The following is a 15,393-nucleotide window of genomic DNA, read 5'->3' as shown; positions in this document are numbered from 1 at the left end:
CTATGTCAAAGCTCCAAACTGTACTGCGCATCGAGTTCAGATATAAAGAAAACTCACCCAATATATATGTTAATCATGTGCAGGCATGAATTTTAAGGTTTTCTTTCTAGTGAAAATGTTGACATTAGCAAAACAAGCCATGTTAAGCCGAGCCATCATTGGCTGACCAATAAGTCCATGAGTTATTTTGGCTGCAGCACTCCGACTTTGTGAAATGTGTGGCTTGAGTGTCTGGGTTCAAATCCCACTCCGGATTTGAGAACAGAAAATCAAGGCTCACACACCAGTGCAGTAGGGAAGGAGTGCTGCATTGTTGGAGGTGCTGTCTTTTGGGTGGCATGTTCATTTGACGGTTACGGGGGTAGGGCTGGGGGAGTGGGCTCTCTCGGTGGGTCTGTGCAGACCCCATGGGCTGAACTGCCCCCTTCTGCACTGTAGGGATTCTATGACCACACTTCAAATGTACTTCATTGGCTGTGAAGCGCTTTGAGACGTCTGGCGGTATACAAATGCAAGTCCTCCCTTTTATTTCTTGGGCCAGCAAAGTATGGAGTGGGCAGTAGGACCCAAGGGAGCTTGTGTAGAAACCGCAAACAACATACGTCAAGAGTGGAAATAGAGTGGAACTGATCATTAGGTGTTTGGTCCAAACTATTTAGCATCACATCTCCAGGAGAGAGAGAGTTGACACTGGCGGTAAACACAGAAGAGGCTGCGTCTGAAAGAGGGTCAGACAGGAGCTACTGTCCCTTCCAAACCCCCCTTGGCAAAGAACAAAACGGAGAATCACTCGGAGGCTCCCCTATGTTATAAACACAAGAGGTTGGAATGCACGGCAGAGGAGGCAGCATCCAGGTTCCTGTGAGACTGAGAGCTCCCACACCGTCCCTGCTCCACAGGTTCGCTGGCAACCCCAGCTGAAACTGCAACATGACTTCAAACTTCCAGCTGTCTCGCCCTCTGAAGAGAGCCCAGCATTTGGCTGGTTACAGGACTGTGAGAGTGGCCATACTGGGGCAAGGGGCGGTGGGCAAAACTGGTAAGATTGCGCCCGACTCCCCCCCCCCCCCCCCCAAAAAAGGCTTATGTTGTTTTGATTGTTATCCAGATTGTAGCCTCCACAATAGAAGAGCTGGTCAGAGATTCAATTTATTCCATAGGACTAGGATTACACCGTGTACTTGTGTGTGGAGCTGTTGTTTATTCAGCTTGGTAAGGGTTACGCTGTGTACCTGTGTGTGGAGCTGTTTATTCAGCAGGGTAAGGGTTACTCTGTGTACCTGTGTATGGAGCTGCTGTTTATTCAGCAGGGTAAGGGTTACTCTGTGTACCTGTGTGTGGAGCTGTTGTTTCTTCAGCAGGGTAAGGGTTACTCTGTGTACCTGTGTGTGGAGCTGTTGTTTATTCAGCAGGGTAAGGGTTACTCTGTGTACCTGTGTGTGGAGCTGTTGTTTATTCAGCTTGGTAAGGGTTACGCTGTGTACCTGTGTGTGGAGCTGTTGTTTATTCAGCAGGGTAAGGGTTACTCTGTGTACCTGTGTGTGGGGCTGTTTGTTCAGCAGGGTAAGGGTTACTCTGTGTACCTGTGTGTGGAGCTGTTTGTTCAGCAGGGTAAGGGTTACTCTGTGTACCTGTGTGTGGAGCTGTTGTTTATTCAGCAGGGTAAGGGTTACTCTGTGTACCTGTGTGTGGAGCTGTTGTTTATTCAGCAGGGTAAGGGTTACTCTGTGTACCTGTGTGTGGAGCTGTTGTTTATTCAGCAGGGTAAGGGTTACGCTGTGTACCTGTGTGTGGAGCTGTTTATTCAGCAGGGTAAGGGTTACTCTGTGTACCTGTGTGTGGAGCTGCTGTTTATTCAGCAGGGTAAGGGTTACTCTGTGTACCTGTGTGTGGAACTGTTGTTTATTCAGCAGAGTAAGGGTTACTCTGTGTACCTGTGTGTGGGGCTGTTTGTTCAGCAGGGTAAGGGTTACTCTGTGTACCTGTGTGTGGAGCTGTTTATTCAGCAGGGTAAGGGTTACTCTGTGTACCTGTGTGTGGGGCTGTTTGTTCAGCAGGGTAAGGGTTACTCTGTGTACCTGTGTGTGGAGCTGCTGTTTATTCAGCAGGGTAAGGGTTACTCTGTGTACCTGTGTGTGGAGCTGTTTATTCAGCAGGGTAAGGGTTACTCTGTGTACCTGTGTGTGGAGCTGTTGTTTATTCAGCAGGGTAAGGGTTACCCTGTGTACCTGTGTGTGGAGCTGTTTATTCAGCAGGGTAAGGGTTACTCTGTGTACCTGTGTGTGGAGCTGCTGTTTATTTAGCAGGGTAAGGGTTACTCTGTGTACCTGTGTGTGGAGCTGCTGTTTATTCAGCAGGGTAAGGGTTACTCTGTGTACCTGTGTGTGGAGCTGTTTGTTCAGCAGGGTAAGGGTTACTCTGTGTACCTGTGTGTGGAGCTGCTGTTTGTTCAGCAGGGTAAGGATTACTCTGTGTACCTGTGTGTGGAGCTGTTTATTCAGCAGGGTAAGGGTTACTCTGTGTACCTGTGTGTGGAGCTGTTTATTCAGCAGGGTAAGGGTTACTCTGTGTACCTGTGTGTGGAGCTGTTTGTTCAGCAGGGTAAGGGTTACTCTGTGTACCTGTGTGTGGAGCTGTTTATTCAGCAGGGTAAGGGTTACTCTGTGTACCTGTGTGTGGAGCTGTTTATTCAGCAGGGTAAGGGTTACTCTGTGTATCTGTGTGTGGAGCTGTTTATTCAGCAGGGTAAGGGTTACTCTGTGTACCTGTGTGTTGGGCTGTTTGTTCAGCAGGGTAAGGGTTACTCTGTGTACCTGTGTGTGGAGCTGTTTGTTCAGCAGGGTAAGGGTTACTCTGTGTATCTGTGTGTGGAGCTGTTTGTTCAGCAGGGTAAGGGTTACTCTGTGTACCTGTGTGTGGAGCTGTTTGTTCAGCAGGGTAAGGGTTACTCTGTGTACCTGTGTGTGGAGCTGTTGTTTATTCAGCAGGGTAAGGGTTACTCTGTGTACCTGTGTGTGGAGCTGCTGTTTATTCAGCAGGGTAAGGGTTACTCTGTGTGCCTGTGTGTGGAGCTGCTGTTTATTCAGCAGGGTAAGGGTTACTCTGTGTACCTGTGTATGGAGCTGTTGTTTATTCAGCAGGGTAAGGGTTACTCTGTGTACCTGTGTGTGGAGCTGTTGTTTATTCAGCAGGGTAAGGGTTACTCTGTGTACCTGTGTGTGGGGCTGTTTATTCAGCAGGGTAAGGGTTACTCTGTGTACCTGTGTGTGGAGCTGTTTGTTCAGCAGGGTAAGGGTTACTCTGTGTACCTGTGTGTGGGGCTGTTTATTCAGCAGGGTAAGGGTTACTCTGTGTACCTGTGTGTGGAGCTGTTTGTTCAGCAGGGTAAGGGTTACTCTGTGTACCTGTGTGTGGGGCTGTTTATTCAGCAGGGTAAGGGTTACTCTGTGTACCTGTGTGTGGAGCTGTTTATTCAGCAGGGTAAGGGTTACTCTGTGTACCTGTGTGTGGAGCTGTTGTTTGTTCAGCAGGGTAAGGGTTACTCTGTGTACCTGTGTGTGGAGCTGTTTGTTCAGCAGGGTAAGGGTTACGCTGTGTACCTGTTTGTGGAGCTGTTGTTTATTCAGCAGGGTAAGGGTTACTCTGTGTACCTGTGTGTGGAGCTGTTTATTCAGCAGGGTAAGGGTTACTCTGTGTACCTGTGTGTGGAGCTGTTTATTCAGCAGGGTAAGGGTTACCCTGTGTACCTGTGTGTGGAGCTGTTTATTCAGCAGGGTAAGGGTTACCCTGTGTACCTGTGTGTGGAGCTGTTTGTTCAACAGGGTAAGGGTTACCCTGTGTACCTGTGTGTGGAGCTGTTTATTCAGCAGGGTAAGGGTTACTCTGTGTATCTGTGTGTGGAGCTGTTTGTTCATTGAATTTACAGTGCAGAAGGAGGCCATTCAGCCCATCGAGATTGCACCAGCTCTTGGAATGAGCACCCTACCTGAGGTCAACACCTCCACCCTATCCCCATTACCCAGTAACCCCACCCAACACTAAGGGCAATTTTGGACACTAAGGGCAATTTATCATGGCCAATCCACCTAACCTGCACATCTTTGGACTGTGGGAGGAAACTGGAGCACCCGGAGGAAACCCACGTACACACGGTGAGGATGTGCAGACTGCACACAGACAGTGACCCAAGCCCGGAATCGAACCTGGGACCCTGGAGCTGTGAAGCATTTGTGCTAACCGCAATGCTACCGTGCTGCCCTGCGTGTGGAGCTGCTGTTTATTCGGCAGGGTAAGGGTTACTCTGTGTAACTCTTCCAGGGTATCTATTTGACAAAGACAGAGTCATTAGGGCACAGAAGGAGGCCATTCGGTCCATCACGTCTATGCTTGCTCTCTGTTGAGCAATCTCATTCAGTTGCGTTGCCCCCACTCTCTCACCAGGGCCCAGTTTATTTACCTCAAGTGCCCATCCAATTTTCCTATTCCGAATCATGGATCAGGGTGAAGGCTGCTCACTGTGTAACTGTCTGGAGTCACTGTTTGCTCAGCAGGGTAAGGGCTGCACTATGTAACTGTGCAAAGTTCCCGTTTGTACCCCAGGGGAATGAGCATCAAACCATATTCCTCTTGTTACTCTACTCGGCTTGTTCCTGTTGGGCTTCCCGTCATTCCCCCCCCCCCCCCTTCTCTCTGCCCAGCTTTCTGTCCTTGAGGCAAGATCGCGGAGAGGTTAGTAATTGAAGTTTGCAGCCAACTTTCGCAAGTAGTTAAGCAAATATTGGAACTCCTGCTGCAGGCTCCCAGGCCTGTCTAAACTTCATCCGGTCTGTGGTCTGGCTTTGAGAACCCAATACTCCCCCCCCCACCCCCCGCCCCACCATGATTAATGTCCTTGTTGCTGCGGTTTTAGGTTAAATCTGGACAAAATCAGGCTGTCACAGACTTTCTTTTCAAGAAAGCAGTGGGAAGTGGAGAGACTGTGTGCTGTTGTTAAAAATGAGATGGGGGGTGATGTGTTGGGTACTCTGGATCTGTGGAGACTGCGTTTACCTCAGCAGTAACACATACAGGCTGCCAACACTTGAAATAGTACAACACTATTTTATTAAGCTGGAAACTGTTGAACATACTTTCACTGTGGGTCGACACTATGTTAGATTAAACTGAAGACCTATGCCTATCCTAACCAGTCTACACTATCAGCACATGGTGAAGATCTGTGCTACAAGCTGTGAGCTCTGTCCTTCTGAGAGGCTGCATCCCGAATGAGCGGGAAAACTGACGCCCTCTGTCTTTATAGTGAGTGCGCCCTAACTGGTGATTGGCTGCGGTGTTCTGTGTGTTGATTGGTCTTGCAGTGTGTCAATCAGTGTGTGTCTGCACCATGATATACCGATGTGTATATTATGACAGGGGTGGGGGTGGAGACAGTAGCCAATACCACAAGAACCGGCTGGTTCAACTGGGAACATTTGTATTGATGTAGCATCTTTTGCACCTTTTGAAACATCCCACGGTGCAGCGGCAGAGTGGTTAGCCCTGCTGCCTCACGGCGCCGAGGATCTGGCTTCAATCCTGGCCCTGGGTCACTGTCCGTGTGGGGTTTGCACATTCTCCCCGTGCCTGCGTGGGTCTCACCTCCACAACCCAAAAACGAAGTGCAGGGATTGGCCACGCTAAATTGCCCCTTAATTGGAATTTTAAAAAACAAAATGCCACTGCCATTCCTTCACAGGAGCTTCATTCGATAAAACCTCACAGGGAGACAGATTGGAGCAGGAGCAAAAAGCTTGGTGAAAACGCACAGGTCCAGGGAGCATCTCGAAAGAGGACGTGGAGGCAGAGGGGCTCAGGGAGGAGATGTCCAGATTTCGAGAGCGGAGCAGGCCCGGTGGGGGGGGGGGGGGGGGGGGGGGGGGGCGCAGCCATCAATGGAGAAGTATTTAAATGGTGGAGGCACGAGAGGACGGAATTGGAGGAGTGCAGAGACCTCGGAGAGTGGCAGGAGGTGATGAAGATAGGGAGGGGTGAGGCTGCAGAGAGGTTTGACAACTTCAAACTGAAAAACATAAACACACAACCAGCGGGCCCAAACCCTGAACACTTGGGGCAGCGAGCTCTGTGCACATTAGCAGAAACAAACATTTTTAACCCTGGGGGTTAAATAGAGATTCATTTCAATGGTACTTTGCAGACACAAGTCAGGGTGGAGAAATGTAGTGGGGTTTTGGTTTAATGTTTTAAATTTCATTTGTGATTTGCTTTTTGCTTCAGGCGGTATCCCTTTAAGGAGCTGCCCCTTTAATTTGTCCCACTGATTTAGTTTAATTAGTTATTTGATTTATCCAAAATAGGAATGTGGTGGTCATATTACTGAACTAGTAATCTGGACTATTCATTCAGAAGTCTGTTCGTTCGAATCTCACCATACCATTTCAAGAATTTCAAATCGGATGTGATGACTGAAGGAATTTTGGATATTATGGGCTGGATCCCCGTTTCAGGGGCTGTGTCCCCATGCCGTCGTGAAAACTGTGGCCTTTCACACCAGAAAAACTGGCGTGAGAAGGCCACCTATTCACAGCCCTGCAGGGGGCCAGCAAGGCCCCGACGTGAAGCTCGAAGCTCCAGCTGCCGATACGGGCCCCTGCACTTTCGGGTCAGAGGCCGCGCTGTGCTCCATGGCGGACTCAGACCGCGGAGCTGGACTGCGTAAAGAGTTCCCCCGGATTGGCCGCCCTCTCAAAAATACCCTGGTCCCGTATGAGGCCCCCCACCCCCCCCCATCCCAGGCTTCCGATCGGCTTGCCCGCGACTATGGCGGCCGCGGACTGAGTTTGCAGCCGCCCCGCGAGTTTCCCAGTCGCCGGGACCATATTAGAAATACATCGTCGAGACTTCGTCCAGTCGGGGCGGAGAATAGCGGGGCAGGGAGAACGTGCAAACTCCACACAGTCACCAGAGGCTAAATCCGGTACCAGCCTCCCCGAACAGGCGCTGGAATGTGGCGACTAGGGGCTTTTCACAGTAACTTCATTGAAGCCTACTCGTGACAATAAGCGATTTTCATTTCATTTCATTTCAAATCCTTGTCACCCAAGGCTAGTCCTACATCAGTTGGAGTTTGGAAGGACGAGAGGCGATCTTATTAAAACAAATGATCCTGAGGGATCTGGTACAGGGTGGACTGTGAGGATGTTCCCCCTGGTGGGGGAGACAAGAACTAGGGGGTCACGGTTTAAAAATAAGGGGTCTCCCAATTAAAGCACAGGTGAGGAGGGATTTCTTCTCCCAAATGCTCCTCAGTTTTTGGGATTCTCTCCCCCAGAGGCAGTGGAGACTGGGCCATTAAATACACTCGGGGCCGAGTTAGACGGATGTTTCATTGACAAGGCTGGGATTATGAGGGACTGGAGGAAAGTGGAGTAAAGGCCACATTCAGATCAGCCGTGATCTTACTGACTGATGGAGGGGCTGAATGATCTTCCCCTGCTCCGTTCTTTTAAAGATAGCATCATGCTAACGTTTGATAGGTTGAGATGAAGAGGCGGCTCAAGCTGCAGACAAACGCCAGCATGGAGCTGTGGGGCCGAATGGCCTGGTTCGAGTTTCTTTCGGAGCGTCAGTGGCTCACAAAGTGGTTAAAATGACGCTGGGCACAGGGGACAGCTTTGCAGACAGGGGAGAGGTCACAATACAGCCCTCTGCATCACATCTGACACGCATACTTTGTTTTTCCAGCAATCACCGTGCGCTTCATAACGAAGAGATTCATCGGAGAGTACGATCCGACTTTGGGTGAGTATGCACAGAGCGATTTCCGAAAAGACCCCTTTCAAGAGGACTGTCCTGCTGCAACGGTGTGATTTAGTCGCAGCGTTACATTTATAGATCAGCGGTGCTTTTTCCTCTGCATATCTGTTACGATCCATGAATGCAAATGTCTAGCCAAATTCGGCTATCTACTTCACTCTGCAAGATTGCCAAATTATCTCTCAGACATGCAGCGTGTGTGTGTGTGTATCTATCACTGTGAAACAGACTGGTATAGCCAAAATGCCTGTCGCAGCCTGTGCTGGCATGCAGGGAAGAGATTGACAGCAGTAATATCTCACCTTCATGCTGAAACCTGATAAAGCTTCACGGGCATGAGTAACAATCTGTCCGGCAGGCAGGAGATGTTAACAAAACAATAAGCGAGTACTCTGTGGCCTCATTGGTGAGAGTCAAAGGCATGGCAATGACATACAAAGTGGTACAGCACCTGCTGGGCTCCTATCTCAGTACATATCAGGCTTTAATCTGCACAGGCAACTCTACTTGCCTGGACGAGTGAAGCTTGATACCATCCTGCGGTCCACTGCTGCCTCACAACGCCAAGGATCCAGGTTCGATTCCAGCCTTGGATGACTGTCTGTCTGGCGTTTGCATGTTATTTCTGTAGGTTTCCTCCAGGTGCTCCGGTTTACTCCCACAGCCCAAAGATGTGCCGGTTAGGTGGATTGGCCGTGCTAAACTGTCCTTGGTGTCCAGGGATGTGCAGGTTAGTTTACAGGGAAAGGGCGAGGGAGTGGACCTGGGTGGAGAGCTCTTTCGGAGGGTCGCTGCAGACTCAATGGGCCGATTGGCCTCTTTCTGCACTGTAGGGATTCTGCGGCAAAACAGCCCACCCAACACCCACTTGCCTCCCCCGCCCCACCACAACTAACGAACAGTGGCAGCTGTGTGCACCATCTACAAGATGCACTGCAACAACTCACCAAGTTTCTTCAACAGCACCTTCGTATCCTGTGACCTCTGCCACCTCGAAGACCAAGGGCATCAGCTGCATGGGTACATATATTTTTTTTCTTTCGAATACATTTATGGTATCCAATTATTTTTTTTCCAATTAAGGGGCAATGTAGCGCAACCAATCCACCTACCCTGCACATCTTTGGGTTGTGTGTGTGTGGGGGGGGGGGGGGGGGGGGGGGGGGGAAAGAGAGACCCACGCAGACATGGGGAGAACGTGCATCCTCCACATGGACAGTGGCCCGGGACTGGGATCGATTTTGGGTCCCCAGCGCCGTAGGCAGCAGTGCTAAACACTGGGCCACCGTGCCATTCTGCTGCATGGGAACATAAGCACCTGGAAGTTCCCCCTCCATGCCACTCACCATCCGGACCCGGAAAGAGAGAATCCATTGCTGAATTTCTCACCACTGGGTTTATCATTGACTAGAAACTGAACTGGACCCAACCATATAAATACCGTGTCAATAAGAGCAGGCCAGAGGCTGGGGATTCTGTGGTGAGTGGCTCACCTCTTGTGACTCCCAAAGCCTTTCCATTGTCTGCAAGGCCCAAACCAAGGGTACGCTCTCCATTTCTCTAGATGGGTGCAGCTCCAGCTTGATTGGTACTCCACCCACCCACCACCGATGCACAGAACTGCGGCCTTGGAGCAATGCAAATGAGGATAACCCGCAATTATTGTCTGACCTGCAACGAATGTTTCTGCTTGTCCACAGAAACAATATACAGACACGTGTCCTTGGTGGATGGGGAGTGCGTGCAGTTCGAAGTTCTCGATACTGCGGGACAGGTAACGTAATCCAGCCTTGCAAGGTCATTTGCATCACTTCCAAAGAGCATTCAGATAGACCAGCAAAGAAACAAATTTTCTATTTACGCGGCTTTATGATCTCAGGATGTCCCAGAGCTTGACACGGTTTTAGGCGTAGTCACGAAAGCCCAGCAGGAAATTGGCACAGTAAGCTCCAAAAAACAATGAGAGAATGATCTGATATTCTGCTGCTGTCCCCCCTCTCAAAGTGCACAAAAAGGGAATAAATGCCATTTTCTTTTATTTGCAAAGGAAGAAGATGCGATGTTAATCGAGGAAAAGATCAAGTGGGCCGAGGGCTTCATCATTGTCTACTCTGTGACGGACAGGTGCAGCTTCGATGAGGTTCTCAGGCTCCGGTTCTTGATCAGCCATGTCCACTCGGGCTTGAAGAGGGGTCACAGCGACGCTCCTCCCCCCGTGCTGATAGTCGCCAACAAGAAGGACCTTCAGTACGACCGGATGGTGACCACGGAGGAGGGCGATGGCATCGCCCAGGCGCTCAAGTGTCCATTCTTCGAGATTTCGGCCCGGGACAGCTACGAGGAGGCGGTGGCCGTCTTCAATTTGCTTTACCGGGAGATGGCGACCAGCGGAGCGCTGTCTACCTTCCGGCGGAAGGTCTCCTCTAAGCTGATGGACAAGATACCCAGAATCCCCTCGACCGCCACCATGAGCTTGCCCACACGGAGTTTCAGCTTGAGTTCTGTCAAGGATTTCTTAACCGACTAGTACTTTGCACCTTGGGGATTGGCTTTCCAAAAAGACTTGTCTTTGTATTTCAGCGCAGGCAATGCTTGACAGCTAATGAAGTACTTTTTGAAATGTAGCCATCGTTATCATAGAGGAAACACAGCAGACAATTCTTGCAAAGCGAGTTTCCACAAACAGCAATTTGAAGCAGTCACGGGCTAACTACAGGCCAGAACACTCAGAAGAAATCCTCTACTCTTCTTTGATTGGTGCCCTGGGATGGATCGTTCACTCAAGATGGAGCCCCAATTCTGGGTCACTGTCCGTGTGGAGTTTGCACATTCTCCCCGTGTCTGCGTGGGTTTCACCCCCACAACCCAAAGATGTGCAGGTTAGGTGGATTGGCCACGTTAAATTGCCCCTTAATTGGAAAAAATAATTGGGTACTCTAAATTTATTTAAAAAATAAAAAATAAAAAAATAAATAAAAGATGGAGCCCCAATTAACATCCTGACTGAAATTTCGATTCTTTGCCGTCAGGCAGACTCGGCGCCCCCCTTCCTTCATTGGAGGGAACCAATGGGCCGAGTGACCGCCTTCTGTACCGCGTTGACTATAACGGAGGGCTCTTTCTCTTCTTGCAAAAAAAAAAAAAGAAAATAAAGAAAAAAGGATATCGAGAGCTTCGACAATCCTGTCAAACTGCCGTAATATTCTGGGAGTGGCTTAAATATTGTCGTTCCCCCCCCCCCCCCCCCAATATTAGCCAGATAAATTCCACACGTGGAATGAACCAGATGGATTTTTGTGCCAATTCTGCAGTTATGATCACTATTGCCTTGCCCCCCCCCAGGGAGAGCCCACAGATTAGACCAATGAATTTTAGGGCCAGTAGAAGCGTTGACGAGGGGGTAAACTGACCCATTCTCTCTCCAGAATGGAAAAGTCGGAAAGGGAAGGGGGCCGCAGACATAATCTGCTCTTGAGGGTAAAGGCCGGCATAGAGTGGTGGGGTCGAAGGGGTTGCTTTATTCTATGTGGCTTTAGGTATGCAATTACGTACTGGACTGGTTTACGCTGAGAGGGAGGAGAGGTAATCTGCAGGGAAGCATAATTATCAAATGTAATTTGTACATCCTTGTATATATGCTGAGCACAGTGGGAGGCGGTGGTGAGTGGTGGGGGGTGGGAGAATAATCGGATAGAAGCAGCCCTTTTTCTGGTTGCATATTACACACGGCCCATACAGGATTTCTCACACTGCCGGGGGGGGTGGGGGTTGGCCATTCCCAGATGAGAGTTAATCCAACTGCACGAGTGAGGGAGAAAGGGACATAATCTGATTAAGGGATCACAACTCATTATAAGTACTAACATGGGGGAGAGTGAAACGAAAAACTTAAAACATGTAAAAAAAAAAGTTACCAATGTAACTGGGGGGGGGAACATAGCAGATTATCAGATATATTAGTTATCTAGTTGAAGAGAAGAGGAAGCTCCCCTAATGGCAGGATGGAATAAAATATTCTTGGACTAAAAACAGACACACAAGCAGCGACAATTTATTCCAAAGTTTAATATTAAAAAATGCTGTACACTGGCACATATTCCGTCTGTACCACCACTAACCACAGACAAAATGACTCGTATGAATCAGACAACACGACACACAAGTGTTTAAATTAACTCACAGTTGATACGACCGCACAATACACCAAGAACAAGCCATCTGCATTTAACACCTTTCACCTTTGAACTGCTGCAAAAACTGAAAAAATAATTGTTCTGAATTTGTTCAAGCCAGTTATTAAAAAAAAACAATTAAAAAAAAAAAAACCATCCCCAGCTTTGCGTTACTCTTGCCCAGATTCTGTGTTGGCGTTCCTGGTGGAGTAATGAGCCCTCAGGTTAAGGTGATCCCCTGCTGTAATGCGCAGGATAGTAGCCGCAGATTGTTGCACAATCCTTGCCGTGCCGCAGGACTAGTTGCCGTGCTGGTGTTGCCCAAACGGATGTCAATGACCACTGCTCCGCCCATATGGGGGCCCTTTGACCTTCCACCGGGGTTTAGAGGCCCAACGGCTCTGGTCCAGGACCTGGTGATGGGGTCGAAAATAGATTCACGGCCACGGCACGCTGCATCCTTTACCCTGTTGAGTGCCAGCACTAGGGAGTACTGTGCAGGTTCCGCCAATGGCAAATTGCCACGGTGGACTGACGTGGGTGAACACCTGCACAGAGACAAGGGCAAAAAATGCAGCCCTCCAAAAATAACAGCACGGAGATCGATTAAAACCTTTACTGGGGTAAGCAAGTGGTTTTGAGTTTCTTTTTTAAAAAAAATAAACGTAAAAGGCCTGCGTTTACATTGCAATCAGTGCCTGTTGCATCTGCTGTACTCATGACAGAGGGCAACAGAATCTCAATGATACAGTCCTTAAATAATGATGTGCCCTCAATGCAGGAGAATAATGTTGAGGATTGGAGAGAGGGGTGAGGAAATTGTTCAGTGTAAATAATCCTTAATCTATCTAGGAGGTATTTTTGTGATTGAATATCCCCCTCTCCACTGAGAAGGTTGGGGAGAAAGCAACAAATTTGCATTGGTATGGCTCCCAAAGGAGCCAGAGCTCATCGACACAGCGTGCTCTGTCATTCAGTCACTTGCCTAGTTAAGTGCAGCGACCGCTCGGCTCCCACAAATACTAAATGTAATTAATCACCAGTTAATAGTCACAGTGGAGGAGCTTGTGAGAGGGATAATGGCTTCAAGGGGAAACCATTGAGCTTGTGAACATTGCTGTGGGATTTGTAGTGTCCACCTCAATTGGCGGAATTCAGTTTGATGGTCACCACTGAGAGAGCCCTCCAACGTAGCCCTCCCTCAGCCCAGGCTGAACAATTCAGGTCCCCGGAATGATGCCCAAGCCCTGATTTAAGGTGAAAAGGGTATGAGCAGAGCCAAACTGCTGATCAAGGTGTCCAAGTGGGGAAAAGTTAAGTCATGTGAAATGATCAGACCACGCAGCACTGGATGAGCACCCAGGCCAACCCCAACCGAATCTTTGCATGTCCCCAGAGAAACCCATATCAGTGCAAGAGACGCAAAATGGTGGGAGATTCAGCTTGGGGGGGAAACAATGCCGTCACCTTTTTAACGGATGGGGATGACAGTATGGCACTAAACAGGATAATACTTGGCCCCTCCCCAACCAACATTATCCACCTGAACAGTGAATTTTACAGTTAAAATCACACCTTATTTTAACACTATGTATATTCCAGTGCTTCTTTGAGTGAATACTGTGCAGTTTATACAGAATAGTCCCAGTCATCTGCAGTCAAACCCAACACGTCACTGCGCTATGGAGAGCGGCCATTTCAGACATCATTATTAAAACAAGGTGCAGCTGTAAGACAACTCCATTTGATGAATTTTCATCTGGATTGAGTGAAACATGATACCATCCTCGTGTTTTTTTTTGTCGAAGCCAGGGATCAGATATCTCCCCCTTTCCCCACCCACCCCCATTCGTTTACACAGGCCCTTGTGGAATCCAACCTCTCAGGGTTGAAAATACTCTCCTCCCTTCCCCTCCTGTTGAGTGAGCGGCGAGCAATTTATTCCTCTCTCTTTTAACGGTGTCTCTGTGTCCAGGAGAGAGACTTTGTACATAACTAGAGGGGAAAACAGATGGACAGAATTAGCAGATGCCCCAAATTCTCTCATCTCCTCCCATCTTACAGTTCAGAAAGAGGCCATTCGGTCCCATTGGTCATCATTGACATTTATACTCCCCCCCCCCCCCCCCCCCCCCCCCCCCTACCCCCGAGCCTCCTTTAACCACCCTTCATCTCATCCTATTGACACATCCTTCCTCTCTCGCCTACTTACCTAGCTTCCTCATAAATCTATCAATAGTACTCGTCTCAAGCCCTCAAAAGCGGCAAGTTCACATTCGGAGCAATCTCTGGGTAAAGACATTTCTCCTGAGTCCCCGAATGGACTTATTCCTTATATTCATGATCCCTAATTTCACCCCCTCTCCACTTTCACCTGAAAATGAAATGAAATGAAAATCGCTTATTGTCACGAGTAGGCTTCAATGAAGTTACTGTGAAAAGCCCCTAGTCGCCACATTCCGGCGCCTGTTCGGGGAGGCTGGTACGGGAATCGAACCGTGCTGCTGGCCTGCCTGGGTCTGCTTTAAAAGCCAGCGATTTAGCCCAGTGTGCTAAACCAGCCCCAGTATTTTGCCCCTCTTGAGGATCTTGACCCTCGTGGAGATGCTCAATAAAGTGGCGAGCAAAATAGGGGTGGGGTGGGGGGTCAAGGAGTGGGAACCGTGGCTGGTTTTCCCTGTTCTCTAACCCTGAGCAGCGGGTCCCACTGTGGCACTGCCAGCCAGCTGTTGGTCTAACTCTGCTACAGATCCCTGCCCAAGTGCTACCAACCCCCAGTGGTGCCTATTCTCACCCTTGTGGGGCACTCAATGTGCAGCTTTAACTTAGGCCAGACGGATAAGGGTTCAGTTATTACAATATATTTTCTTCCATTAAACCACCAAACAAACATCAGGGTCTTTGCAAACACCAATCAGCCGCAGCAGGATAGAACAACGTTGATGCCAAAGAGGTCAGACAAATGGCAAGCGGTCAAGAAACACAAAACGAAATGTGCGGAACAGATCGAGAGCCGGGAGAGGGAGGGGTTAACTGGACCCGGACCAATGCAGACATCAAGTAGCACGCACCTACAATTCATTACATTATCAGGTTGAAGATTTGGTTTTAACAAAGTTAGGAAGCTAAAACTTTGCATTTGCAACCAGCCACCGTGTATTCCAACGGCACACTGTATATCCTGACGTTAACCTGCACAGGATGTCCAGTCTTATGACTCAATTTGAACCCTTGATACCTGCAGCGAGGTATTCCTAATACCCCTCCAGCCCTCACCCCGTGGTAAATGACACTGTAAATCCTCAACCACCTACCAAAGCCGCTAATCCCCAGCAACCATCACAGAGCTTATTTCACAGGAACACAAGACTTTCCAATACACCAGCAGGAGGGCAGCTCCAGCAACACT

The 15,393-nt window shown here is 49.1% G+C and overlaps 2 protein-coding genes across 4 annotated transcripts in view; one reads left to right on the top strand and one right to left on the bottom strand.

Annotated features, from left to right (window-relative positions):
* Positions 1–562: 562 nt before the first annotated feature.
* On the top strand, positions 563–13,262 carry LOC119956299 (ras-related and estrogen-regulated growth inhibitor-like). Its single transcript, XM_038783383.1, has 4 exons — positions 563–1,039; positions 7,741–7,797; positions 9,513–9,586; positions 9,860–13,262. Exons 1-4 carry the CDS (start codon positions 931–933, stop codon positions 10,337–10,339), a joined length of 720 nt encoding a protein of 239 aa, XP_038639311.1. The 5' UTR covers positions 563–930; the 3' UTR covers positions 10,340–13,262.
* LOC119956298 (transportin-3-like) overlaps positions 11,859–15,393 on the bottom strand; it is a 71,111-nt gene continuing 67,576 nt past the window's right edge. For all 3 annotated transcript variants that reach the window (XM_038783381.1, XM_038783380.1, XM_038783382.1), the window contains one exon: positions 11,859–13,979. The gene's annotated coding sequence lies outside the window, so the exon portion shown is untranslated. The remainder of the gene's footprint in view (positions 13,980–15,393) is intronic.

Source organism: Scyliorhinus canicula, chromosome 23, assembly GCF_902713615.1.
Source record: "Scyliorhinus canicula chromosome 23, sScyCan1.1, whole genome shotgun sequence".
NCBI classification, from domain to species: domain Eukaryota; kingdom Metazoa; phylum Chordata; class Chondrichthyes; order Carcharhiniformes; family Scyliorhinidae; genus Scyliorhinus; species Scyliorhinus canicula.
This window is presented reverse-complemented; position numbering and strand designations above follow the sequence as displayed.

What these genes read in the sequence shown, in the direction of transcription:
- LOC119956299 (XM_038783383.1), top strand. Translation starts at nt 931, where the DNA reads ATGACTTCAAACTTCCAGCTGTCTCGCCCTCTGAAGAGAGCCCAGCAT. An exon ending in AGAGTACGATCCGACTTTGG is followed by an intron (nt 7,798 to 9,512) that starts GTGAGTATGCAC and finishes GCTTGTCCACAG; the next exon opens with AAACAATATACAGACACGTG. An exon ending in TTCTCGATACTGCGGGACAG is followed by an intron (nt 9,587 to 9,859) that starts GTAACGTAATCC and finishes TTATTTGCAAAG; the next exon opens with GAAGAAGATGCGATGTTAAT.